Source organism: Globicephala melas, chromosome 1, assembly GCF_963455315.2.
Source record: "Globicephala melas chromosome 1, mGloMel1.2, whole genome shotgun sequence".
NCBI lineage: Eukaryota > Metazoa > Chordata > Mammalia > Artiodactyla > Delphinidae > Globicephala > Globicephala melas.
The window spans coordinates 29,495,477-29,523,406 of NC_083314.1; the positions used below are offsets into that span (position 1 = coordinate 29,495,477).

At 37.9% G+C, this 27,930-nt stretch overlaps 1 protein-coding gene across 1 annotated transcript in view; it reads right to left on the reverse strand.

The window, feature by feature from the left end:
- The window catches only part of WDR64 (WD repeat domain 64), a 149,822-nt gene that overhangs the window by 68,469 nt on the left and 53,423 nt on the right, over nt 1-27,930 (reverse strand). Inside the window, exons 9-14 of the mRNA XM_030868587.2 lie at nt 26,838-26,917; nt 20,443-20,582; nt 14,275-14,401; nt 11,111-11,259; nt 8,602-8,725; nt 6,004-6,179 (exon numbers count right to left, since the gene is read on the reverse strand). Coding sequence (XP_030724447.2) covers nt 6,004-6,179; nt 8,602-8,725; nt 11,111-11,259; nt 14,275-14,401; nt 20,443-20,582; nt 26,838-26,917 — 796 coding nt within the window. The remainder of the gene's footprint in view (nt 1-6,003; nt 6,180-8,601; nt 8,726-11,110; nt 11,260-14,274; nt 14,402-20,442; nt 20,583-26,837; nt 26,918-27,930) is intronic.

Genomic DNA, 27,930 nt, shown 5'->3' on the forward strand with positions numbered 1-27,930 from the left:
TCCAAATTTACTAAAATTTTTATGTACTCAATATAATTTTATCCTCTTAAAACTGAGATATGAAAAACTATACTGTTTTCTTCTCTGTGGTCTATGAAGTTTCATCAGTGGGTCAGTCATTTAAAATCTGCCCTCCCATTACATGACTAAAGGACCTTGCCCAGAAAACTAGTATAGCGGTGATTTGTGAAGAGATCAGGCAACTGCACAAACATTTTTCTGAGACTTGAGAAAAGAAAACTAAGAATATAAGTACAAGAGAGACATGACATTTTAAACCATTAAAAACTGGTTTGAAGACATTAAAAAGAAGTACATAAAACTTATGGGGTCTCTACTTTACTTCATAATGCATTAGCAATGTTTCCTGAATAACTGAATGTGATACCTGAAGAATTTTTTGTTTTGTTTGTTTGTTTGTTTAATGCAGCTGAGAGTCTTGGAAGATAGAGTTTTGTTTCATCTTTTCTCCACTCTACTCCCAGCTTCAACGTCAGGAAGAGCAACCTTCCTGCCCTCAACAGTTTCTGGGGACAAGCAGAGAAATGGGGTTTAGAGTTTGGGGAAAGAAAGTTATCATGGGCCTGTTCCGCCCTGGGCTGAATAAAAGCCTGGGAACCCTTATTCAGGGGGAGACTCCTAGGATGGGATTTAAGCATGGTGGTTCATCTGCAAATATGCTTAAATCCCCAGAGGTGTGTGTGGAGGGGACAATGTGTGGCATGGCTTATGCCTAGTTTCCCTTTCTTCCAAGGAAGTAGAGGAGTAGCTGAACAGGTGGACTAAGCCTTCTGTACTTTAGAAATTAGGAAAGTGAGAAGAGAATGGGCTTCAGAAAAGCTTATTGCCAGTGCCTCGACAGGGGACTGTTGTGGGGACTGCTAAACCCCAGCCCTCAAGAACACCATGGCTGTACATCCCACCCTTTGGGATTATCACATCATGCAATTTTCTAGTAGCCAAACCCCAGTGAGCAGAAAAAGAAATGTAGTTCAGTAGGCCTAGAATCTAGAGAGTAGAACAGACAAAACATGCAGAACAGATCCCAGACTAACTAGAACTGCTGGGAAGTATGATAACTTGAGCAAAACTGAACAGTACTTAAGGGAGTTCAAAACAGAAACAAAAACCAACACAACGTGATCTTCAAATTTAAGAATTTGGGGGCTTCCCTGGTGGCACAGTGGTTAAGAGTCTGCCTGCCGATGCAGGGGACACGGGTTCGTGCCCCAGTCCGGGAAGATCCCACATGCTGCGGAGCAGCTAGGCCCATGAGCCATGGCCGCTGAGTCTGCGCATCCAGAGCCTGTGCTCCACAACGGGAGAGGCCACAACAGTGAGAGGCCCGCGTACCACAAAAACAAAAAACAACAACAAAAAAATTTAAGAATTTGGTTAATGAGCTGAAGGAGAATCAACACCTGTCTGAGACTTGAATTAATAGCCTAGCAGTAGAGAAAATACTTCAAAACAGTTAGCAAAACTAAAATGAAACAAAAACACAGAGGAAAATATAAGAGATTTGGAGGACAGATTCAGAAGACCTAATATGCAAATAGTATGGGTTCCTGAATTAGAAAAAAAAACAGATGCCAAAGAGACATCTAATACACAAATCATAATTCAAAAAATCCCCTGAGCTGGAAGAAATACCTAGGACTTCAGATTGAAAGTCTCCTGTGGAATTGATGGGAAAAGATATACACATAGGCATAGACTTTAAACTTCAAGACAAAGAAAACGTCTTACAAATTTGCAGAGAGAAAGAATAAGTTGCTTACACAGGAAGACACAGAGAAGCTTTGGACTGCTCATTGGTAACACTGTCACTTCAAGATGGTGAAGTTACATATAGACTGAATAAAAGGTCCTGTAACTCAAGAATGCCAAAATATTTCCCAAGAGTTGGTGCTGATTTACACCAACATTAGCAGTGAATGAGTAGTCACATTGTTCCACAGCCTTGCTAAAACTCAGACTTACTTTTAAAATCAGTCTATTGGGTGTATTATATCTATTCAAATTCTAACTTAAAGTTACTAATAATGTTTAGCGGCCTTTCATGTTTATTGGCCTTTTGTGTTTTCTGTTTTGTGAAGTGTTATCTTTTTTCATTTTTCTATTGAACTGTTTATCTTACTTATTATCTAAGAACTTTGGATACTAATCAAGTTGCAAATATTTTCTATAATTCTACTCTTGTCTTTTTGCTCTCATTATGGTGACTATTGATGGAGAAATGTTATTAATTCAAATAAATTAATCTTTTCCTTAATAACTAGTGATTTTAAAATATCATTTAAGATATTTCTTTATCCTGAGTTCATAAAAACAATCCCCTTAATTATCTGCTAAAAACCATATTGTTTTGTTTTTCAATTAATGTCTTGAAGTCATTAATCCACAAGGAATAGTCTTAGAGGTCATGAAATCATGAAAATTCGAGTTCTTTTTTTCTCTCCCTGTGGGTATCTAGTTGCTCAAAAACGATTTATTGAAAAGTATATTCTTGCCACAAATACCTGCTATGCCATTTCTGCTGTATATGGATTTTTTTGTTGTTCTGTTACTCTCTGTGCCCAAACTTGGTTGTCCTGTTTCCTTATGAGCTTAATTATGTTACCTATGGTCTGAGATGAAGTTGTCTTCCTCCAGAATGAATTTGTGCTTGTTTCTGCCAGGTGCCTGGTGGAACTACCAGTATTGGATCACCTTAAACCAAGTTCATAGCTAAGATTTCCTTGACCACCTAAGTACTGCAAATCTAGGCGGCAAGCTAGGTTGCAAATGCACATGAGATCCTACCTGTGGTCAGTTTCTCAGGGACAGGGTTTGTCTCATCTTGTTTTGTTTTCCTACTCTTCTCCCTTGTTCCCTGCTTGGCTCAGTGTGAGGGCAGTCTTTCCTGGATTGCCCCTAGGAGGTTGGCTTTTTTCTTTCTGGTTCACCCTAATCTTGATAGTGTGATTTTGGGTCCCAGCATATTGTGGAGTTGGTATTAAACTCCTTGCCTTACACAGGTCCTGAGCCTTGACTTCTTTTGCCCCTTCTAATCTGGTGAGTTTTCAAAAATTGAACCCAGTTTACTTTGGAAAATGCCCTCAGGATGAAAGTAGCAGTGGTGTTTTGGTTCTCAATTTACCTTTCTCATTCTCCACTTTCACTAAAATTTTGGTCTGCTATTTACTTACTATATTGTCATCTCTTTAATGCTAGTTAGGAGATTTAGAAAATATATTATCCAGAAATTTTCATGGTTTTCAGTGGAGGATTGGTCTGAGTAATCTAGTTCACTAATATAGAATCCTGGGATTTAGAAAAAATATGTAGCATATGTGGAGCACACAAAATGTTTCTTGAATTGTGTTGAATTTAATTGGAAATCTGAGGAAAGAGAAATCTTCCCTGACTCCCAGATTAGGTTAGGCACCACCCACATCATTAATTTCTACAGCACTTTGTGCAAGCAATCATAACACTTGTAATAGGCGGATCAACATTAGTCTTTCTTATTAAATTGTAAGTCCCATTGTGAAAGGGGGATATCTTTCTGGTTCATGGTAAACATTTGGTAAATGATCACTGAACAAAACAAGTGAATGAAAGTATTCTAGAAAGTATGTAAATCAGACCATATTTACTTTAAATTGGCAGATAATAATAAGTGATAAGTAAATAATAAGATGTTAATAATAATAAGTGTATTTTCAACATTATCCTTATTGTAAAATTCCCCTGTCCAACATTAATAAAAATACCCTAAAATGCTCCATAGATTTACTATTGTATATCTTACAAGGGGTTTCTTATATTTCTTACATTTCAGTCCTTAGTGAGCACCTACTCTGGGCAGAGCAAAAATACAAATATGAATAAGACGGGTTTTCAGTCCTCATCAAGTTAAATCTATAGAATTCTGGAGACATGGAAAATAATCAAAGTAAAAAATGCTACAATAGGACTAAAAGCAATTTTGATGTGAGAACAGCACCATGCTACTTTTTGCAGTTTTTAAAAAGGAGTGTTTATAACAACAGACATTGTCTGTTAGGAAGGGTATCTTGATGGTCAATTGCACTAACTTAAAACAGGGAAATTAATACACTGTCGCATTTTAGACTATATTACTAAGAAGTTCCTTTTTACAGTGCCATTTTTTAAGGGAGTAAGTGAGCTTGTTTTATTTATTACTTCTTTATTTATTTTTTAAACATTTCAGCAATTAAAGGTTCTGAGGGCTAAGTTGTTGGAGATGAGTTTGGTTTTATTTCATCTCTCTAAAGAGAAAGTAGGTTGGTAGACCAAGCCCTGATAAAAGCAAAGTTGGCAACACGAATGACACTGCATGAGCTGGGGCTGGGGGTGTGCATGTGTGTGTCAGGACCAGATGGTAAGAAGATGGGAAATAAAGAATAAGAATTCCAGTCTAAGGCCGTCTGTTGAACAAATGGTAAGCTATGAGAAAGACTAATGCTATCTCTAGCCAAAACTTTATTTGGGGCCAAAATTACACTTTCCTAATGACCCCCTTGCTTTGTGTCACTTTTTAGGTTCTTCCTTCACAGGCTGAAAACCCACAAGTGCTAACTACATGCCCCAGTTTTCAGGAATAATGCTACCTGCAAGTTCTGTTTTCTGAAGGAATGTGTTTATGTTTAGATGATATTTAAACTATTGCTTTATTTTGTCAATTCGGCAAAAAATAATCAGACCAAATTCTCATTTAGAGATGTGTTGACTTGGCTATCAATTTGTTTTCACTTTCCTGCAAATTATTTAATACATAATTAAACAGAATTGTGTTGATGCCACAACTGTTTTTCTCTCAATTATCTAAAAGGTCATTAAATTTTTCCTTTGGTCTATATATTATTCAAGTTTTAACTTCATTTCTCAGTATTTCATTTTATTTATTGAGGAAATTGAGTTCATCAGTAAGAACTCAACATTCTGAACAGGGTAGAATTACAAAGTAAATCTTTTAAAGGAAATTTACAACTATTTCTTTCCACTTTAGAGCTTCCTTTCTAGCACAGTGCCATTTTGGATTGCTCAAACAGCAAAGAAGGATTAGTTGAATCAAGAAAGTTTTTCACTCCTTTTTTCCAACAGTAGGGCTGTCAGTCATCGTAATCAATGCTACCTTAATGCAAGACTTTTTTTCTGATCTTAGCTTTCAGAAGGGGAATAATAAGGGCAATGAATCCCAGAGTTCTAGTCAGGGAAACATCCACTTCATAGCCAGGATAAATAATCTAATTTTCTTTTTTATTTTATGTTCTATAAATTTTTATTGATTTTTTGGCCACGCCTCACAACTTGCAGGATCTTAGTTCCCCGACCAGTGATCAAACCCATGCCCCCCTGCATTGGGAGTGCAGAGTCTTAACCACTGGACCACCACGGAAGTCCATAAATGATCTAGTTTTCATTTAAGAATGAAGAAGGCATTAGTGTTCTTAGGTGGTAATAGACTCACAGGAAAAAATAAATTAGTCTACCTCAATCCCTGTAAAACAGCCCTGAGCAGATGGCATTATTAACTATAAAGTAAACAAAGTAATTTTGGTGGCAAACTGAAAAAGTGACTTGAGCATCCCTGAATGCATTATGGGTTATAAGGTTCAGAGAGGAATCATTGCTCCCTTTCACAGAGTCTGCTGGGAAGCAGCTCTGCCAGGGAATTATCCCCAAATGAGGGTATAAACCATGTCAGAGGTGGCAGCTGTATATACATTTAATCTTTTTGATATCCACTCCAGAGGATCCCAGCTAATCCCTTCAGCAAACACTGGATGGGCAGGATGCTATGGCTGAGCAGCTATTCTTTTTTGTTCTTTGCTTGGACCTGGGCAATGTTAAAATTAGGAACATCCTAGGAAGGTTGGTGGAGAAATACTATCCTCAGCTGGCTGGCAAGAGAGGATTTAAATGGGGATTATCCACACTCAGTTGATCTTCCCAAGAAGAGCATATAGAGTATGTAAAAATGGGATTGCAAACCTGGATCATTTTGATCTTCCCATTGCGCTCCAAAGCGAGGATCAAGTACTGGTGTTTTTCCTGAGCTTTCAGGAAAATCAGGCGTTGCAGCCAGTGCTCTTCCTCCTTCCAGTCTTTCCCTTCTGGTAACACTTTCATCTCTTGCCCGCTGCCAAAGTCCCAGATTTTAACTGTTCCTGAACACACAGAGAAAAGACTATATTGGCAAAAATAATGTATAGAAAGAATGACTTTTATCTCACAGAAAATTGATCTAACTGAAAGCTTTCTGCAACAGTTTATCCTAGGTTTATTTCCTACTGAGACTGCTATATGAGTCTCTCTAGCATTGCTGTGTACCAAATATATTTCTGTATGCCTTAATTTGTCACAGGCTGATAAAAAATAAACAGGACCAGCCAATGTCTTGAAATTTGCGACTGTTTTCTTTGAAATTCTCAGACTCTCCTGTCTGAGCTTTCTGTCTTAAGTGGGTCTTTTCTGTCTTTATTCTCCCAATGCCTTCCAGTTTGCTAAGTACTCTTCAGTATCTATCATCAATCTATCTATCTATCTATCTATCTATCTAATATCATGTCACAATGATTATTAATAGTCAAAAATCACTCCAATAGTGTCATTTCCTAAGGTGCTAATGTGTTTTAGGACTAGCTCCTACTGGTAACAAAAGGTTTAAAAGAATGCCAGCAGGTAGGAAACAGTCAAGCTTTGAGTTGTTTTTTTGTTACATAAGAAGGAAATGTAGAAAGGGTGTCATGTTTCTTCCTACATTTGAAATCGTACTTTCTTTATAGTTAACTTCATTCATTTAGGAGACCCTGATGAAGAGGCCAGGTGAGATGATAGCATACTTGTTGAATGCCTATTTCTGCATCATTACTCAGTGTACACTGATAATTATCTTCTAACATGGATTTTTATAGCGACCTCAGGGTTAAAAGCTAGTGTACTGCCCTTCACAGTACTTTTCCTCCCCTTCCTTAACCCTAATCTCAACCCCCTCCTCCTGCTTCTTATCTTCCAGTTCTAATCCTGCTGGGCATCCAGAATGTTTTCATTGTGCTGTTTTCCTTCCTTTATGCTAGGTTCCCTCCATCAGCAATACTCACAACCCCATCATTTTTTTTTTCACTAAAAACATCTTTAAACATTAATTAAATTCTCCCTATATACACAGCATGATGGTAGGAGCAGGGGATGAAAAGTGAGCATAGTTTCTGCCTTCAAGGAATTTATGGTCATGTAGGAAGTCATATAAACAAGTAAAAGAAGTGATCATGCTCTCACTTACTCCTGGGTATGTGGACCACAGTCTCATGGCCCAGATTTCCTGCTAACTTAGGACTTTGGCAATAAGATTTAGTGGGGCAGAAAGCAGGGAGGATACTGCTCAGCTCTTCCCAGGTGATGGGTGGGTGAGAATGAGAGGGGACTGCTGGCTTGTGGGTAGAGTTGCTTTGGGAACTAGAGAATCCTTTTCCTCAGGGTGTCCTAGACCCAGAGTCTTTGACAATTAACATGTACTTCTGAGGAGGACAAACTGTCACTAGCACTAACAAAGTGAAATATGACTTGCTTGCATGAAAATAATAGTATCTCAGTCATTTATACGAATTTCTTAGTGCTTATGCTGGGCAATGGTCATGTGCATTGCTCAGAATTTCTAATTTTCATATGTATGCAGGATGTGCTGATAGAGCGGTTAAGACTGCTTTCTTAAGAACTCTCCTACATGAAGAGCAGTTGCATTTATTCACACCTCATCAACTCAGCATTCATGATTTTATTTCATGTGTACTGTTATCTGCGTACAATTTAAAAACTCAGATTTTCATATCAAGATATTCAGTCAGTCCATCCATTGGCTTACAAGCAAGAATTTATTTAGTAAATATATACCTAGAAGAAATATATTCTGAGTAGTGATGCAGATGGTCATATTGTCTAGATAAAGCGGTTCTTTCGTGGGAGTTCAGAACAAGGTAAGGTGAAAGAAGAGGCAGGCTATAGTTCTCTGGTTCTAGCAAGTTCTATGCAGTTCCCCACAGCATGAGCAGCAAATGACACAGCACAACTGGAGCAGGACATCCTCTCAAGTGTCACATGACACATGCCCTTAAGCAGCTTAGACTTATAAACAAGTCCAGTATAGAATTCTAGGTGTGATATAGCAAAGTTGGATGATATTTTGTCTGGTCCCATATTGTCAGTAAAAATATTATCAGAAGCACTAAATAGAATGTCTGTCTCTTAGCTGATGGTACCCAAAATTAGAAGGACAGAATGAGTCAGTGTAATACAGATAAGTCTCAGTCAGAACAGAATGAGATGGTATACGTGAAAGACTTTGCAAACTGAAAAGCAACTATATAAGTGTAACGTAAGGATTGATTATTTTGAACGACAGTATCAGGACATTAATGCCAGTTAGAGAAGAGCCTATCACTATTCAGTCAGGCACAGCACTCTCACTGGCACGTTTACATATTCCAGCCTGATTCATGCTTCCCCTCTAACCCAAACAACTTGTAATGAGATCCTAGAACGAATTCTCAGGACACTAAAGCAGGGAGGCTATACTCTGGATATTAGTCTGACCATTATATGCTCCTGTAGCAAAAAGAAATCCACTTTCATCAATAGCTGCAGAAGTCAGTTCAACATTGAAGCCATGAGGGTCTAAAATCTGGTATATTTGGAGGCCAGTTTCGAGTTCCCATACCTACAGGAAAGAACAAAACAATCAAATAATCCATAAGCCCTTCAGTTTTCGTCAATTTTACAATATTCAAAATAGCCTCAAAATTGGTACAATGCACATCTAACACCTCTCTCAACATTCTGCCATGAATGTTGGTTTGATCAAAGAAAGGTCTAAAAGATGTAGCGCTGTCTAATAGTTACTTTGCTACACTGGAGTGTGTCTGTAACATATGTAGGTGGGCTGACACAAGCAGCGACTATTCCAGGCAGCCCCTGTCTGTCCAGGAAGTAGTCAATTGCTCCTGTAAGCACAAAGCAAGCTTAGCAGCAAGATAGAAATGTAACAGTTATGAGTTCAGTGGACAAAGAAATCAAATTGAATTTATTCTTTTTTTTAATAGATCTTTATTGGAGTATAATTGCTTCACAATACTGTGTTAGTTTCTGTTGTACAACAAAGTGAAATCAGCCATATGCATATATATATCCCCATATCCCCTCCCTCTTGAGCCTCCCTCCCTCTAAGTCATCACAAAGCACCGAGCTGATCTCCCCGTCCTATGCTGCTGCTTCCCACTAGCTAACTATTTTACTCTTTATTGACACTCATCCAAATTAGCTAGGGGTCACAGGACAGAATCTGTGGTTAACAGCATGAAATCTGAGAGAATCATGAGGAAAGGGCTCACTGACCTTTCCAAGGAGTGTTCTGATTAGGGACATGTGCCCAGCTCTTAACAGAGAGAAAAGGGGAAGGGAGGGCAAGGGAGGCTGAGACTTCAGAGAAGGCTGTATGTGTAATTAGGCTGGGTATAATCAGAAAATCTAGAAACACATCAAGTCTCATCACTGTCTCTTTGGAAATGCAGTAGAAGCTTTAGACTTGCAGTCTTTCAGTCTGAATCTTTCCCTTTTCATGTATCTGCCATTGTCAGGTGTATGTTAGACTGTCAGTAAACAATAAAATTGAACTGGCAACACAGTTTATACTCAAGATATTTGGGGACAGGGACAGTGTAAACACAGGGCCAGAGATGGGAAGGTGCACTGTTGCTCCAGGGAACTGAAAGTCAGTTGCTGCACCTGGAGTGAAAGAGGGCAAGTGGGAGAAGGAGTAGTTGATGTAATAAATAGTCCGGAGACCAGATAACAAAGGGCCCCCGACTGAGCTGTGGCAGAGCCAAGATCTGAAAGAAGCCAGTCTGGACCTTAAGTCCATGCTCTTAACCTTTGTGTGTCACTGGGTATAGCTGAGGTCCTGAAGGGAGAATGAAGAATGAGGGCCACTGCATGAAGGGGTCTCAGAGGCCACCCATTTCCTGGCCTAAAGTATGATCCCTTGCCAACCAATCAGGTATGAAAACTCACCTAGATGCCTTCCTTTCCCCTTCTCCCCTTGCAGGGAAGACATTTTCTCCTTAAGAGGTCAGTATTTTATGAAAACAGACAGGTTTTAGTTTTAGTTTCCCTCTACTTATTCTGTAGGCATTATCAGAAATAACTGATAATTAAATGAACTTAGGAGATTTGGGCCGGAGGAAGTCTCTAGCAGATAAGCACAGAAGGTCAAAATTGAGAGGGCATTTGAGGAGTCTCCAGATGAATGCTTTCTCCGGTTCCCTGTGTCTCCTTTTGGAGAGCATGCATGAAATAAAAGGATAAACACTGGAAGTACACACCTCCAGCCATCACTGCTAGATGACTTCAGGGGTCATAATTACAGATACAGTTAGGATGGTCAAGTACTCTGGCCTTTAGGGAACACATTAATGACATGGCCTGAGGATTGCAGAGGAAAGGACTTGGGTATTCACCTCAGGCAAACCTGGGTTCATATCCCAGCCACAATGCTTACTAGTTATATGAACTTGGGCAAGTTGCCTTGATCTCTGAGTCCTAATTTCCACATCTTTAAAATGGAACTCTTTATCTGTCCACAGAGAACTAGTACAAGGATTAAACAAGATCATAGATTTAAGGCACCATAAGGTTCCATGTCCTGCACCTATAGGTGTTATAGGAAACATCTATACATTTCTTCCCCTTCCTTCTTAACATTCTCTTTCCCGTGGCTCAGCTTAAAAAGTTTACACACACACACACACACACACACACACACACACACACTAGTTTTTTCTCCTGGATATATTTCCCTTAAAATTCCTATTTTGATTGTAAAGACTACCTTCATTTTTTAATTGAGTGTGTAGCTTAATAACAAGCAGTATGAGCTGGATTAAAATGCTTGTTTTTCATGTGTTCATGAAAGCTTAAAAATAGCTCTAATGTAGGGTTCCATCATATGTGCCATTACATTTATTTAGTCACTTAAGGACTTACCTATAAGAAGAGAAAATTCTATCTTCTTTCGCTTTTTCTTCCTGAAGAGTCAATATATACTCACCTTAATTACAGACTCAGAGCAGATAGTAAGTACTTGGTGAAAATATTTGTTGTAAAGCATGACATTGATTTCTCGTTCATGGGTGTGAGGAACCCGTTTCTCATCTTGTATCATCCTAGTCAAAGGATACATGTCCATAACCCTAGAGCCTGGAACAGAAATAAGAATCTCATAAATACCCAATATTAGAAGATTTGAATCACAAAGGATTTTATTCAACCAGTTGCATTTGCAAATAGTTGATCAGTGAGATTATTAATATCAGTGAGATTATTAATGCCTAGGAAACCTAATGAGGTGAAAATACATCCATTTCTTCAAAAATATTTTTGACAAATAAAACAAATATGATTCAGCCAGAGAAAAGTATTCATTTGGGGCTTCATTAATATTCAAGTGTAGGGCATTTGGGCTTCCTTGATATCTGTTTTTCAGTGACCACTATTTTCCTATTTTTTATAGTCTACTTAGTGAAGTGGAGATTAAGCTACCAAAGGCTGACCCTTCATATTGGTTTTCTCTAGTCTCTCCAAAGAAGTCTCAACAGCAGCAAAATTGTCAGCAGGAGTTAATAAACACTTTCTTAAAGTGTTTAATTTTTTTTTTACCAGTAATAAAATTGAATCTGTAATAATAAAAAATTATTCCCAACAAACAAAAGTCCAGGACCATCTAAAGTGTTTAAATTTTAAGATAAAGTCTACTCATGTGTTAAAGAGGAATGGAGGTGGCTCTTCTGGTAGTAGTTCTCAATTCAAATACGTCTGGATGGAAATATGAGAAGGATGTGGTAACCAGGTAATCAAACAACACATGGAACGCCTTCATAGGTTCTTTGACATTACACTGACTGTAACTGACTTTATCCAAACTGACAACAAAGTTAGATATTATGCTTATGAACAAGTGGTAATCCTCTACATCAGCGGTCCCCAACCTTTTTGGCACCAGGGACCAGTTTTGTGGAAGACAATTTTTCCATGGACTGGGGAGGGGAGGATGGTTTGGGGATGATTCAAGTGCATTACATTTATTGTGCACTTTATTTCTATTATTATTACGTTGTAATATATAATGAAATAATTATAACACTCACCATAATACAGAATCAGTGGGAGCCCTGAGCTTGTTTTCACTTGCCATTCACTGGTAGGGTTTTGATATGAGTCTGCAAGCAACTGATTTATTATGGTCTCTGTGCAGTCAAACCTCTCTGCTAATGATGATCTGTATTTGCAGCCACTCCCCAGCACTAGCATCACCACCTCAGCTCCACCTCAGATCATCAGGCATTAGATTCTCATAAGAAGTGCACAACCTAGATCCCTCACATGCATAGTTGACAGTAGGGTTCACACTCCTATGAGAATCTAATGTCGCGGCTGATCTGACAGGAGGTGGAGCTCAGGAGGTAATGTGAGCAATGGGGAGCAGCTGTAAATACAGATGAAGTTTTGCTCACTCGCCCACCACTCACCTCCTGCTGTGTGGCCCGGTTCCTAACAGACTATGGACCGGTACCGGTCTGTGTCCCAGGGGTTGGGGACCCCTGCTCTACACGTTTGGCTAGATACACAACTACTATGGAAACAATGCGGTACAAAGAAAGAAAGTGGATCCAGGAGTCAGAAGCTTTGGGACTGAATCCCAGCTCTATGTTTCAACTAGTATCCTTCTACTAGTCAGTTGAAATATTTAATATTCAGTTTTGACATTTATAAAATAAGATAAATATTAATTCCTACCTTAAGTGGTGGTTGTGCAGATCAAGTGAAATAAAATCCATGAAAGCATTTTGTGGAAGAACTAATCAAATGGTAGTTGTTTTAATAGAGTAACAATAACAACAATAATGGTGACAGTTACAACAACATATTCTACAATGTTGTATTGCTGTCATTGGGGTTTAGAAGATTACTATGGCTGCTTCATTTGAATGAAAGCACAAATTAAAATCTGAGAGATAAGCTTCATGCAGTTCTGATGTCAAGTTGATGGTTGCAGTCAACGTATGCAATTTTAGTGATTAAGCAATACACAAAGCTCTATACTTTTGTAAGCAGAATACTATCAGAATTACATAATATTGGGATGCATCTTTTATTTTCTGATTGTTTTTTGTGTTTTTCTTATTGCCTTGATACTTGAGTCTTTAGTTACTCTGATGATAAATGGGATGAAGATGCTGAGCCCAGCAATCAAACATGCAGTTTGGGGCACTAAGAGAAAATTTGCTTGTAGTCATTTTTATGTTATTTTTAGAGGAGGTAGTATAGAGGAGGGGTGCTTACAACCAGAAGTAAGTTCTGTTTTACAAGGTGGAAAATTATCTATCAAGCACGAAGTGCTATTTCACTTCTAATCCAGAAAAAAACCCAAAAGTTAAAAAATAATTATATTCTCTACCAGCAGAGATATCACCAATCATTCCTCTGCCCTAATTAATCCCACAGGAACTCAGAGCAGGTAGTCAGTGGAAAAATGCTTAGGAAATGCATTCTGGGTTGATGTTCCAGAAAGAATAAGTATTGTCAATACCGTTCATTTCTTCTAAACCTTCTTCTGAGAGCAGGCACATAAATAGTGTTCAACCCAAATGCCAAACAGAGGCTTTTGTCTCTTTAGTCAGCACCTTTCTAAGGGGCAGCAGGAAAAGGGGACAACAAATCTGTTGGCCTCAGTGCTGGGGGTTCTGTCATTCAGGACTCTATCCTCTCTCTCCACTGTTCTTTGTCTAGAAGTGGGAGGGTCAACACACTCCTCACCGAGTAACTGTCTCAGTACCAGAGTGCATGGGGCCAAATTGCCTCCTTGAGGAGAAGGGGCACTGACTCAGCATGCTGGTGCAGCCACTCTAAGATGCATCATATTCCTGCTCCTGATGGTCAAGACAGAGCTGGATTTGCCCTACGTGTAGCAGCAGCTTACATCCCACTTCTCTGCTTAACCCCACCACCTTGACTCCTAGGTTCAAGACCTCATCCACCAAGCTATAGAAAGATAGGAAGGAACAGGATTGAATTCAGTTACCGATTGTGAGGAATCACAGTTTATAAATTTCCCATCTAGTTTTGTTTCTCTTCTAGTCAGTGATAAAGTGCTAGTTAAAAAAAGGTAAAACATCAACGTATGAGTTTTGTGTGCCATTAATTGGGTGCACTTACCTGTAACAAGCATGCCATGATTGGAATCAAATACCATAGAGTAAATCTGCATGTCTCCTGGTCCTCCCTGGCTATCATGGAAGACTTGTAATAGTGAAAGAGTCTGTATACCCCACACCCTGAAAACCTGGAGGGATAAAGAACACTGGTCACCATTTTTCCACTTTACTTTCCCTACTCAAAGCTATTTAGGTGAACCCTTTTTAGAGTCTACAATATGCTCCTAAAAACTTGTAGGAAATTATGATTTACATATGAGCACTCATTTGCTAAACTTTAATTTGGTTCTTGATTCAATTGTTATTCATTAATATCAGAAGAAAATAAAAGCAGTGACTAAAAGTTTGCCTATAGGAACTAGATTTTTCTATCCTTACAGAAGAGAGGAGAAAGACATAGTACTTATTATCCTTTAAGAATTTAGAGGCATGATAAAGGACTGGCCATGATTAACAGTTGAACTGAAGCCATATTTCTCTTTACACTGTGGATTAGAAAATAGAGAGAAGGCATAGTTTTGGTGGAGGGTTTCAAATTGCTCTTCCATGACTTAAGAAGATGAGAAAATCTTACTAAATGAGGTTTCGAAGAACCCTCCCCTCTTCCTGTCTAGGGATGTAAGAATTACAGAAAGCAGTTTTTAGGGATGGTGTAGATATAGGAAGAGTATAGGAAAATAGGTTATTAGAGCTCTCCTTTGAGGAAGGAAACAGAACTATGTCATTACTCAGATAGAACATGTGTTGATATAATAGAAAGAACAGGAAAGTACAGATTCAGCAAAACTTGGTCAAGTTTACTTTGTCACTTGAAATTAGTATTCTTCATTATTCTGTTTGTTTTTTTTTTTTAGAAAGTTAGTGTGATTGATTTCAGGAAAAAAAGTGTGACTTGATTAAGGATTACATTTCCTAGCATGCAACAGCATTAAATAATATTTTTATATTATAAGAGTCATTATATATATTACCTATCACTATATATTACTAATTAAATTGGAATATTTGTTGAATAAATGAGTGATAATTTTATAGAACTACATATAAAACTTTGATAAGTAGTTTTGTTAACAGAGATACTGGCTTCTTATTTGAGACACTTAGAATTTGGTTAATTAAATTAGAAACTTCACTATTGTGAAGGCAGGTTGGTCCTTATATGTAGAAGCATAAAAATGTCAAAATCATGTGATTAGGAGCTTTTGCTCACATTTATACACTCTGTAGGCCACTATTACTCAGAACATGTACAACTGGGAGTTACTTCTTTTGTTCTCATAAAAATACAAGTTTGGGGATTAGCTAGAACATTGAAATTTATCAGTGTTTGCATCACAGAGTAAGCAAGTGTAATGGACTCTTTATAAACTTAAGTTCAGGGTCTATTTATGAATTAGGTTCAGAGAGACAAGTAGGGGAAAAATCTAAAAGTGGAATCAAGGAGAGCCAAAGAAATTTATCTCTGTTCTAATTGTTTTATTTATTTATGGCTGCATTGGGTCTTTGTTGCTGTGCATGGGCTTTCCCTAGCTGCGGCGAGCGGGGGCTACTCTTCATTGCGGTGCGGTGGCTTCACTTGTTGTGGAGCATGGGCTCTAGGTGTGCAGGCTTCAGTAGTTGCAGCTCATGGGCCCAGTAGTTGTGGCTCGCGAGCTCTAGAGCACAGGCTCAGTAGTTGTGGCGGACAGGCTTAATTGCTCCATGGCATGTGGGATCTTCCCTGACCAGGGCTCGAACCTGTGTTCCCTGCATTGGCAGGCAGATTGTTAATCACTGCACCACCAGGGAAGTCCGTAACTGTTTTTGATTCTATAGATTTGGCTGAGATACTTCATGGTTGGCAGTCTTTTTACTGTACCTGTATATGCTCAGAATTGTGGTTGGAGGAAAGAACAAGGGATGAAGCAAAAGAGGTTTTGGGTTTCAGTTCTAGCCCATCATTTAAATTCCTTAAGCCTCGGTTTTCTTGTTTCTAGAATGGACATGAAATACCAGTACTCTCCACCTCAATGAATTGGTGTGAACATGTTTTGAAACCAGTGATGTTTCAAATCACTCTATGGAGTGATTCTATTTTCTTTATCATATTTCTCTTTTCTTCAGTTCTTTAGGTCTTTTGTGGGTTTTTAGGGAAGTGGTGATCATTGGGCTGGCAGAAGGCACAAAGACTCATTCTGCTGCGTCTCTCCTCTAGGTTTTTCTGCTGCCCTCTCCCCATAGGCTGTCTTAGTTACTGTCATACCAAACTGCTTCCAATTTCCAAAACATCTTTCTCTTTATTGTCTATGTGCATTCACACATACTCTTCCTATCATCTACTATTTCCTCTCTATCTAGCTAACTGTTACTCTTTCTTTAAATCTGTCATAAAGAGAATTAAAGAGTTAGAGTTCAGGTCAGAATACTGCAATAAATTTATGCCTCACTCTGCCATTTCTTCTCCAAACACAGAGAAATAGTAGAGAAAATATAAAAAGAGAGAGGAAAAAGAAATAGCAAGGCTTCAAAGCAAGATATATAATCTCTACAGATCCAACTAAGAGAGGCATACAAAGCAGTGAGTGGGCTCCAGCCAGAGCCTGGGCACTTGTTTGGAACAGACAGTGGTATCAGGGGAGCAGCTCCTGCAGGGCAGACAGGACCAAAAGCACTATCACTACTCCATGGCAGCACCCAGAGCAGGTCTCCCAGTTCAGGAAAAGGAGACTGAGAAGCAATAGGCTGTGCTCTATTTTCATCTGGAGGCATAGTTTATGAAAGTTGTAAGATCAGTGAAAGGGAGGGACGCTGCCTTCTGACCAGAAACTAAACCAAGACAACCTCTGGCTCAGGGACTAGACCTATTTCTAGACTGGGGCCCAAGGGGCTATGTGAAAGGTGGTTGCAGATGTGGAGGAGCTAGCATATAGACACACACACACACACACACACACATACAGACACATGCCCCTAAATATTAAAAAGAAACTATAATTTTTAGAAAATTTTAGAGGAGGATATCTTTATGAACTTAAGAGTTAAAAAAGATTTCTTCCTGTTTAAAAGACTTTATTTTAGGGTTTTCCACCTTTTTTAAAAAGTGAATCAGCTATACACATATCCACTCTTTTTTTAGATTATTTTCCCATATAGGCCATTACAGAGTATTAAGTAGAGTTCCCTGTGCTATACAGTAGGTCATTACAAGTTATCTGTTTCATATATAGTAGTGTGTGTATGTCAATCCCAATCTCCCAATTTATCCCTCCTCCCCCCGCTCCACCACTGGTGACCGTAAGTTTGTTTTCTACATCTGTGACTCCATTCTGTTTTGTAAATAAGTTCATTTGTATCATTTTTTTAGGTTTCACATATAAGCAATATCATATGATATTTGTCTTTCTCTGACTGACTTACTTCACTTAGTACGACAGTCTCTAGATAATGAGCATTCACTGAACCTATTGTGGTAATCATTTCATGATGTATGTAAGTCAGATCATTATGCCATACACCTTAATCTCATACAGTGTTATACGTCAATTATATTTCAGTAAAACTGAGGGAAAATAAATAAATTACTGATAAAAGCCTTATTTTTAGACACTGAATTTCTCACTCCCTAATATTTCCCTTCCTTTTTATTTTTTAAACCAATATAAGCAATAGCACAATGAATATCCTTTAACATAGATCTCTGGGCACTTTGATGATGATGTTTTTTTTTTTTTTTTTTTTTTTTTTTTTGCTGTACGCAGGCCTCTCACTGCTGTGGCTTCTCCCGTTGCGGAGCACAGGCTCCGGACGCGAAGGCTCAGCGGCCATGGCTCACGGGCCCAGCCGCTCCGTGGCATGTGGGATCTTCCCGGACCGGGGCACGAACCTGTGTCCCCTGCATCGGCAGGGGGACTCTCAACCACTGCACCACCAGGGAAGCCCCTGGTTATTTTATTAGAATAAAAATTTATTTTATTAGCCCACGAATTTTTGCCAGCTTTACCCCCAATAGTACTATGTGAACATGTCTGTATTCTTTGCCATCTCCCTCTTCCCTCCTCCTTTTTTCCTACTGATTTGTTAACATTTTTTGTTTGTTTAAGAATATTATTCCAGTTTATGTCATTTTTGTTGCATTTTTCCCCATTCTGCTGTCTTTCTTTATCCTTTTTTATGGGTAAAAGAAGGCTGTCTGGGCTCAGGACAGATACAGGATTGGCTACACTTTTTTTTTTTTTTTTTTTTTTTGCGGTACGCGGGCCTCTCACGGGTGTGGCCTCTCCCGTTGCAGAGCACAGGCTCCGGACGCGCAGGCTCAGCGGCCATGGCTCACGGGCCCAGTCGCTCCGCGGCATATGGGATCTTCTCGGACCGGGGCACGAACCCGTGTCCTCTGCATCCGCAGGCGGACTCTCAACCACTGCGCCACCAGGGAAGTCCGGCTACACTTATTTAATGCAAGTTATTTAGATGTCATTTTCCTTTACATGTGCAAAATTGAGATAATTACAGGGTTGTTATTAGCATCAAGTAAGTTGTGATGTAAAATAATGAGCACAGTGTGTGCCTCTTAGTAAGCATTTGATAAATGATAGCTATTATAATAATTTACAGTTTGAATGTTTATGTAGTCACATTTATTTTTTTTTGTTCAGCCATAGGTGTTATGCCTAGGAATTACCTGATGGCTACATGAATATTCACCTGTGTTTTTTTCTGGAAAATTTTAGGACTACTAAGGTTTTATATTTTACATTTAAAATCTTTAATCCGTATGGAATGCATTTTGTTGTTAATTGTGAAATGATGATCTGATTACTTATTTTTTCCTAATATAGTTAATCAGTTTTCCCAACATTTAATGAACAAACAATCCTTTGCTCACAGATTTAAAATGCTACTTTTATCATATATGAAATTCCCATTCACACTCATGTGTGAATTTTCTCTTTTGTTTCATAGATGTGTCTACTGATGCATTGACTGCTGTTCTGTTTTATTTATTGAGGCTTTACTATAATTTTTAATATCTGATAGGGAAAGTGTCATCTTGTAATCATATCTTCCAAAGTTTCTAGGATATTCTTTTATGTCAACACTTTTACATTAAATTTGGCAAACTAATGTCTAAATAATCCTGAATAACATTAAGTGTATAGCTTAATTTGATGGAGAGTATCTTTTACAGTATAATACTCCCATTTAGGAAAGTCCCTACATTCATGTTCTTAAATAAAAGTACCTCAGAATAACTTCATAGTTAACAATATTAATAGTGAATATTGCTTGTTAAGATTATTTCTAGGCATTTCATACATTTTTGCTCTTGTGAATGCTACTACCCCTTTGACCATTGTTTTCTGTTTCTGCTCTTACACAGAAATTTATTTTTATAAATTGCTACTATCAATATAACCAGCCACTTTACCAAATTTATATGCTCTAAAACTTTTTGAATTTTTCCAGCAATCACATTATTTGCAAATATGCAGTCTCCTCATTTCTAATAGTTGTAAGTCATTTTTCTTTTTTTATAACATTATTTAGAACATTTAAAACACTGTGTAGTAATAGCAATAACAACAGAAATCTGTCTTTGTTCCTTCTTTGCTTTTTTAAAAATTGAAGTAGAGTTGATTTACAATGTTGTGTTAGTTTCTGGTGTACAACAAAGTGATTCAGTTATACATTATATATTGTTTTTCATATTCTTTTTCATTATGGTTTATTACAGGATATTGAATATAGTTCCCTGTGCTATACAGTAGGACCTTGTTGTTTATCTAGTTTATATATAGTAGTTTGTATCTGCTAATCCCAAACTCCTGATTTATCCCTCCCCCACTCCCTTTCCCCTTTCGTAACCATAAGTTTGTTATCTATGTCTAGAAATCCTTATTTTTTCTGTCTTTAATGATCATGGGAGGGCTATATTGTGTTTTACTATTGAGGATAGGCTCTCTTTCTAATGTTGTATTCCTTTTATTCTTGTCTTTAAATATGTTCTTTCTTATGCTGAAATCAATAGAAACAGAGCACAGTGACTTATCATTTCCTTATCCAAATTCACAATATTTTTCTCAGTGACTATCAGCCGTTTCAGTCAAAAATTGTAAGTATTCTAGGTTTTCCAATAGTTGATTTTAAGGGAAAGAATTGTTCTGTTTCATTTTTGTTGTTTTCTTTTTGTTACCTTTGCAGAAGATAGGCTGATGACATGTTGGTCTGTCTCATTTGTTACAATCTCGGTGATACTGAACATGTGCCCCACAAGTTTCCCCACTGGCTTGGTGCTGATATTGGGGTGCCACAACCGGAGCACTTTATCATCTCCTGAAAGAAGGATGCGTGAAGATTTTTTATTTTCTCAGAGTTGCAGGTGGTCACAGTTTAAAGAGTCTCTCTCACCCTTAATCATATCCTTATTTTTCTTCTAATATCAAATCACAGTCTGTTTCTTCCAGGATGTTGTCTATGATTGACTTGCTAAGAGTCTAGCCTTGTTTTGGATCTGCTTCTTCTTGTCAAGACTGTTTTTTAATAATTGTATTTACATATATAAATGTGAATTCTCATAAATATTCTATGAGTCCTTTTCTTGATTTAACACTTTCCTACTCATTCATGCATTAATGTATTATTTATACTTTATTTACTTCCCAAAAGTACTTAAGACAGCTGTTCTTTTGTTTCTACATTTTAAAATTATGCAAGCATTATAATAATAAAAGGAATCAAAAGAAGTGAAAAATTGCACATAATCTTTACCATTATAACAAATCAGCTGTTTTTGTTTTTCCATCTTCCCTTCTAGCACATACTCATGAGCATACAAAATTTATATGCAATTACTATCATGGCATAGATAAAGTTTTATTAATTGTTAAAATCATATAGGTACATAGTGAAAGATTTAAACAATATGAAAGGATATTATTATTGTAAAAATGTCCTCTTTTCCCTTATAATCCCTAGTTCCACACCCTATAGGTTGTCACTGTTAACTTCTTTTTCTCTCTTACAAATAGACTTTTTTATTCTTTTTGGCCGCACCATGCAGCATGCAGGATCTTAGTTCCCCAACCAGGGATCGAACCTGCTCCCCCTGCAATCGTAGTGAGGAGTGTTAAACACTTGATGGCCAGGGAAGTCCCACGAATAAACTTTTTATTTTCAGAGTTAAGAATAACATTTTTCGGGCTTCCCTGGTGGCGCAGTGGTTGAGAGTCTGCCTGCCGATGCAGGAGACACGAGGATCCCACATGCCGCGGAGGGGCTGGGCCCGTGAGCCATGGCCACTGAGCCTGAGCGTCCGGAGCCTGTGCTCCGCAACGGGGAAAAAAGAATAACATTTTCCCATTTATATTTAAATACTTTGAATTATTTTCAGAAAATACTTTTTCTCAACAACAAAAAAAATCACTATCACACATAAAATATACACAAATAAAAATATATTATAAATGTTGCCCAAATACAAAAATCACTGTTTTAAAATGTATTTTTATCAAGAAATTGCAGGATGCTATATTGAATGCACTTTCTAGTCTGGGAAATGTAGTCTAGCTGTATATCCAGTAAGAGATAATATAGGTTTGGTGAATAGCTGTCAGTTTTTATGATATAACTAGATGTGTGTCTATAAACATATATGATAATAAAATTTTTATTAAGTTTTAGTTTTTAATATCAAAATTATAATAGATCATGGGTAAAAGATACAGTCAAACAATTCAATTAGCAGATATAAAACAAAGTACTGTTTTAGACCCAGTAAAATTGGTTATCAGTTACATGATTAAAACTGAGTAATTCCAATAATGCAGTATCTTGCCTGATTTGCTTTTCACTGTCTATGGCTAAGAAGTGTCACGTTTCTCAGATATGTTCAGAACCCTAAGCCTCAGGCCCATAAATCATCCTAGATAATGTTAGGGTAACTGCTGAAATGGGCACTGTCACTCCTGAAGGATAAGACCACTATTCCCTGAAGAAAATCTATGACTTGTCTATTACATGCAGAAGGATTCAATAGATGATTGCCACCTGAGAAATGTCCAGGCCTTTTAAACTAAGGACTTTGTTCAATATGCATTGTGAAGGAAACTCAATCTTCCAGAGGTTCTCTATTATCTACTACCAGAGGTCTTCCAGCTCTGCTTGCTTTTCATTGATAGTAATGAAATCCTTATATAGTCTGTGTGGCTACTTCTTGGACCCAGAATGTACAGAGGGACACAATACTAACCTCTAAATGCATACAGTATTTCAACTGCATTATTATTATTATTAATCAGCTGTCTCATGCTCCAATTTATAGCTATCTATAAACATGCCTTATTTGTACTTTAGATTTTGAATCCTTGAATATTAGAAATTCAACCTGATCTTTATGAGGTTTACCATGTCTAGTCCAGAGCAGCTGTGTAATAAATGTTTGTTGAATGAAACATGAACAAATGCATGCAGAGTCCCCAAGATAGTTGGGATGGCAGATAATTGTTTTTATATACTAGACCTTCCAAATTAGGAGGTTAATTCTTAAAATGGCCAGTAGAGACAACTATTGGGTAAAAAATTCTTGATGTGCAACAAAATAATGCTCAGGAAATACCTTGTCCTGGTTTGGCTTTTTTTTTTTTCCTTCTGCAAGAACTTCTGTTTTTTCAAGCTCATCAAACGTCCCTGCACATTTAACACATTCAACTATGTTTAGCAAATCTGCTTTTAGAGTATATTTTGAGTCATCAGCTGCTACATACTGCACATGGAGCAATCAACAAGAGTATTCTCCTGAGAAAAATGTGTTTTCAGTTATTGAGGATTTGCATTTTCTACTAACAGAGGCTCCATAACTGTGGCAATTCAATAAATTACACATGGTGAAAAGAATTAGCTGCTTGTCAGTCATACTGCTAAATGTTTTCTTGCCTTTGGAAGAGTGCTAGAAACACTATAATTAGCAGGTTTTCAAAGCTGAAATGGGGATCTTATAATAATTAACACTGAGGTTAGTGAGAGTCAAATGTTTTAATCCATAAGCACTGAAGTGGTTTGAGTCCCAAAACATTACCAAACACATTTTTTTTTCCAGAACTGATTAAAATACTTAAGACTACAAAGTATACAAAAGTTGGTCCGTTCCTTTTCTCTTTTTTAAATAAAATTAATTAATTTATTTTTTTAAATTTATTTTATTTTTGGCTACGTTGGGTCTTCGTTGCTGCTCACAGGCTTTTCTCTGGTTGTGGTGAGTGGGGGCTACTCTTCGGTGCAGTGTGCAGGCTTCTCATTGTGGTGGCTTCTCTTGTTGCAGAGCACAGTCTCTAGGCACATGAGCTTCAGTAGTTGTGGCATGCAGGCTCAGTAGTTATGCCTCGCAGGCTCTAGAGCACAGGCTCAGTAGTTGCGGTGCACGGGCTTAGGTGCTCCGCAGCCTATGGGATCTTCCTGGACCAGGGCTTGAACACATGTCCCCTGCATTGGCAGGCGGATTCTTAACCACTGAGCCACCAGGGAAGCCCTGGTCCATTCTTATGTTTTGCATTCTTTTGTGTGGGAACGAAGGTTGTCCAAAGGAATTGGTTAAGATTAATGTGACAGCACATCTTTCAGAACAATCAGATTTTAGAAATCAAATCTCACTGTAGCCATGTATTTAAGTACTACTTTTTCAAAGGCTTTGTGTGCAGGGCTCAGGTTGAAGCAGGACAGAAGTCATTGCTTTTATCTAACTGAAGACAAGCTGCGGTGAATGCAGCATCCACTGCAATCTGATTCTCAGGCAATTTTGCTGCTTACTCTCTCACCACCAATATACTCTCCTTCCCTCACCTACTCCCTCCTTCTGACTTCCGGCCAGGACCAAGCAAGTAATGAGCGAAGATAGTCAGGAAAGGGCAATGGGGGATCAGGAAATTATGATACAAGCATTCTACTTCTTTTATTGAAAACATCTGATTTTAGTATTTCTTCTGTTCCCTTATGTGTTATAGATCTCATTATGGAGCTCTCTACATGATAGCCTTAATTAGTACAGCTTAAAGAGTTGGATTCCTGTGTGTGCTTAGAATCATCAGTATTGAGTGTCAGGAAACTTGCCCCCAGTCTAAGCTGTGACTCCCACATATTGCTTTTCAGGTTCTTATCCAGACACCTTTCTTTCTTTTCTTGATGTCTTTAACTGAAATGTAGGTTTGTGACCAGTTAATGCTTTGTTTTTCTGAATACACGAAGCTGTGGTTATATATTGAATAACATCTAATTGGAAAACTCGGCTCCAATTTTTCAAAAGGACAATTTAGTTTATCTCCCATGAACAGGAAGTTTTTAAAACAATAGTATCAGAGTATTACGTTCAAAAGAATCTTAAAATTTATGTAGTCCAACTTCTTCATTTTACCAGATAAGGAAAATGAGCACCAGGCAGAGATTAAGTGATTGTTGAAAATCATACAGTTGGTTAGTGGCCAGGCTATGACTAAACCCAGTTCTTCTATCTTCTAGTTCACTGTTTTCATTAGTTTTGCTTTCCAGTAGACTACAACAAAATTTTTAAAAATAAGATTTGAACCACAATCTAATTTTAAGTAAGTGTTGTGGCAGGCCCAAAGCTGAGGACAGATTTAAGTATAAACTTTAAATGCACAGTGTACTTGAAAAAAAATTAACTTCGTGTCCTCAAAGGAGATTACCCTGTCATGAAGTGAAAGTGCAGCTATCATTATGTGTACCTCAAGGCTGAGGCAGGATACTCTGTAGGAAACCAAATATTTCCTGCTGTGTGCGTTTTGGGAGAAGAAATTTGAAGAAATCTTACTTATTCATCTAACATCTCACCTCCTTTAGTGAATATGTGTACTCTAAGCATTTACCAAATGGTATATTTGTTGATGTTTTTGATGGCAGGGCTTTCTTCTTCTTTTTTAAAATCTTTTTTTTCTTTTAAAGTTCAGATCTCCAGTATAGGCCATTTTCTTGATGTTTATTTGTTTGGGTTTCTGTTTTGCTCATTTACATCTTTCAAGTCTACATGTCCCTTGTTTCCTTTAAGGTGACCCTGATCTCCTTGAGGAGCCTCTGGAAGCTCATCTTCTCCAACACACAGGTAGCCTACGGAGTCCTTAACAGCTCCTATCTCCAGCCAGATCTTTACCCATCACCAGTAGGAATATCCTCTCAGATGTCTAATTGACACTTGATATTTAAGTATTTAAGTTCAAAATTGAAATTTTGTTTGCATTCTTTCTCCATATAAGCACCCTCTTCTCAATTTCTATGTAATTATCAATGCAACTGCTATTCTTCTATGTTTCCCTCCTTACAAAATTGGAGCTGACTGCTCCCTTTTATTAATTCCCAATATCATTCTGTCTCCAGGTCTTATGAATAATTTATTTTTCCATGTCTTAGAGACTGACTCTTGCTTTTCTTTTTCTAGAGCACCTACAATAACTCAGACCCTCACCATCTCACTCATGACTTCTGTAACAGCCTCCTAATGAACTGAAGATTTCAATTTATTCCAACAAAACCTGTATAAGTTGATCAAAGTGATTGTGCCTAACTGTTGTAAATGAATTGAATTAATAATTATTGATAACCTACTATGTGCCAGGCATACCTTACCTCAATTAATCTTAAACACTACCATATGAAGTAGGTGTGGTTTTTTGTTATTGTTAGCATCAGTATTAGCAAATTTGGATTGAAGACTTATTACGTGCAAGACCCTGCCTGTGTAAGTACTTTATTCTTATAATACTATTATGAGTAGGTATTATTATCAGCTCCATTTTGCAGGTGAGATTGAAGCATACAGGAATTAAATAACCTATCCAAGGCCATACAGCTTGCCAGTAAGAGAGCCAGGATTTGTTCCTAGGCAGTCTGACTACAGAGCCCAGGCTGAAAGCCATCACAGTCTTAGAACCTCAGTATGATAGATAAGGAGTCTGAGGCCGGAAGACTATTTCAGTCCATCACCTTTCCCCTCAAGTTTCTTATGTTTGTCATCTTTCCTCCTACTCTCAGCAGATAATCTTAGCCCTTAAATGTTGGTATTTTTCAACACTCTATCCCTGGTCCTCTTCTCTGTTAATGCTAAACCATTGGCTCTTTACCTTTTTGTCAGGGACTCCTTTGAGGATTTGATAAAATTTTGGACTTTCTTTCCAGAAAAATGCACATAGATACACAAGCATTCAGCCGCAGGGGCTGTAGGACTCCCTTAAAGCCCACACATGGGCCCCAGGCTAGGAATTCATGCTCTTACACATTGAAACAAGTTCTAGAGAGATTAAATATTTAAAAGTAAAATATACAACAAACAAAAAATTATAGTAAATATGGGAGAATTTGTTTCACACATTCACAGGCTGGGGAAGGCCTTTCTAAGTGTGCCACCAAATCAAAAAGCCACAAAGAAAAAGAATGACAGATTTGACTTTATACAAACTTTAACATTCTCTAAAAGTTTTCTCTAGCAGTAAAATGCGATAACGGTATGAAACTCTATAACTGTGTTAATTAAGGAGAGCACTGTTTGCAAAGTAGAAAATCTCTGTGTAACATGAAATGCCCTCTTACCTCCCGTGACAATCACATTTGCTTTTCTACTGTAACAAAAAGTGTTTGCTCCTCTTGGCATGGAAAACTCTCTGACAGGCCTGCAAAACACAAATTAGATATAAAGCTTGTATATTTTTCCTTATAAAGCTAATTCCAACTTATAAATAGATTGTGTTCAAGAGGCTCACTTCTAAGTTGTTATGAATCCATTTACCCACAGAAAATATTATAAGCAAAGATTAAATTCTTACTGACCCACAGAATCTACTTACTCCATAATATGATATTAATGCAGCATTTGCATTGTTTCTGTTTAAAAAGAAATCCTTTCCTCCACCCTGGAGTTGCGGTTGTGCTGATGTTAAGGCTGGGCAGAGATATATCACGTCTTAAGCCAGAAAGTATATTGCTCAGCTAAATGAGTGTAGTACAGAATGGCAGGAATGTATTTGGATACTTCCCCCTCACTCACTACCCACATCCAACTTGCTGTCAAGTCTTGTTGATTTTACCTCCTAAATAGACATGAAATCTGACCACTTCTTCCCATTTCCGCCACAATGTCTTGGTTCAACTTTATCCCCTCTCACTGGAACTACTGCAATAAACTGCTAATCTCTCAGCTTCTACTATTTTCCATTCTCTTTCCCCAATCACACTCCAAATCCTGTTGTCAAGTTGCAGCCAAAGTGATCTTTCTAAAACATGAGTTGGATCACATCACTTTTCTCCAGTGGACTCCTGATACTCTAAGAAACACCAGGTTCCTTCACCTGGCCCACCAGGCCCATATGGTGCTGGATGGTCCTTGTCACCTTTTCAGGCTCACTCCATGCCCTCCTCTTCCCCTGGATCCAGCCATGTGGTCTCTTTAGCTTCCTTTCTGGCCTCACTGAACTCTCTTTCTCCTCAAGAGCTTCTGCACAGGCCAAAGATTTTCTTTCCCCGGATCCTAGCCACACTAACAGACACCCTCCTGTAAGTGTCAGCTTAAATACCACTTTCTCAGAAAGGCCTTTCCTGGACTCCACCCTCCTGCCCCCACCAAATAAATAAAGTCTTTTGTGTTATTTTCTAGTCTAGTACCATGTTATTTTCCCTTAGGCATAAA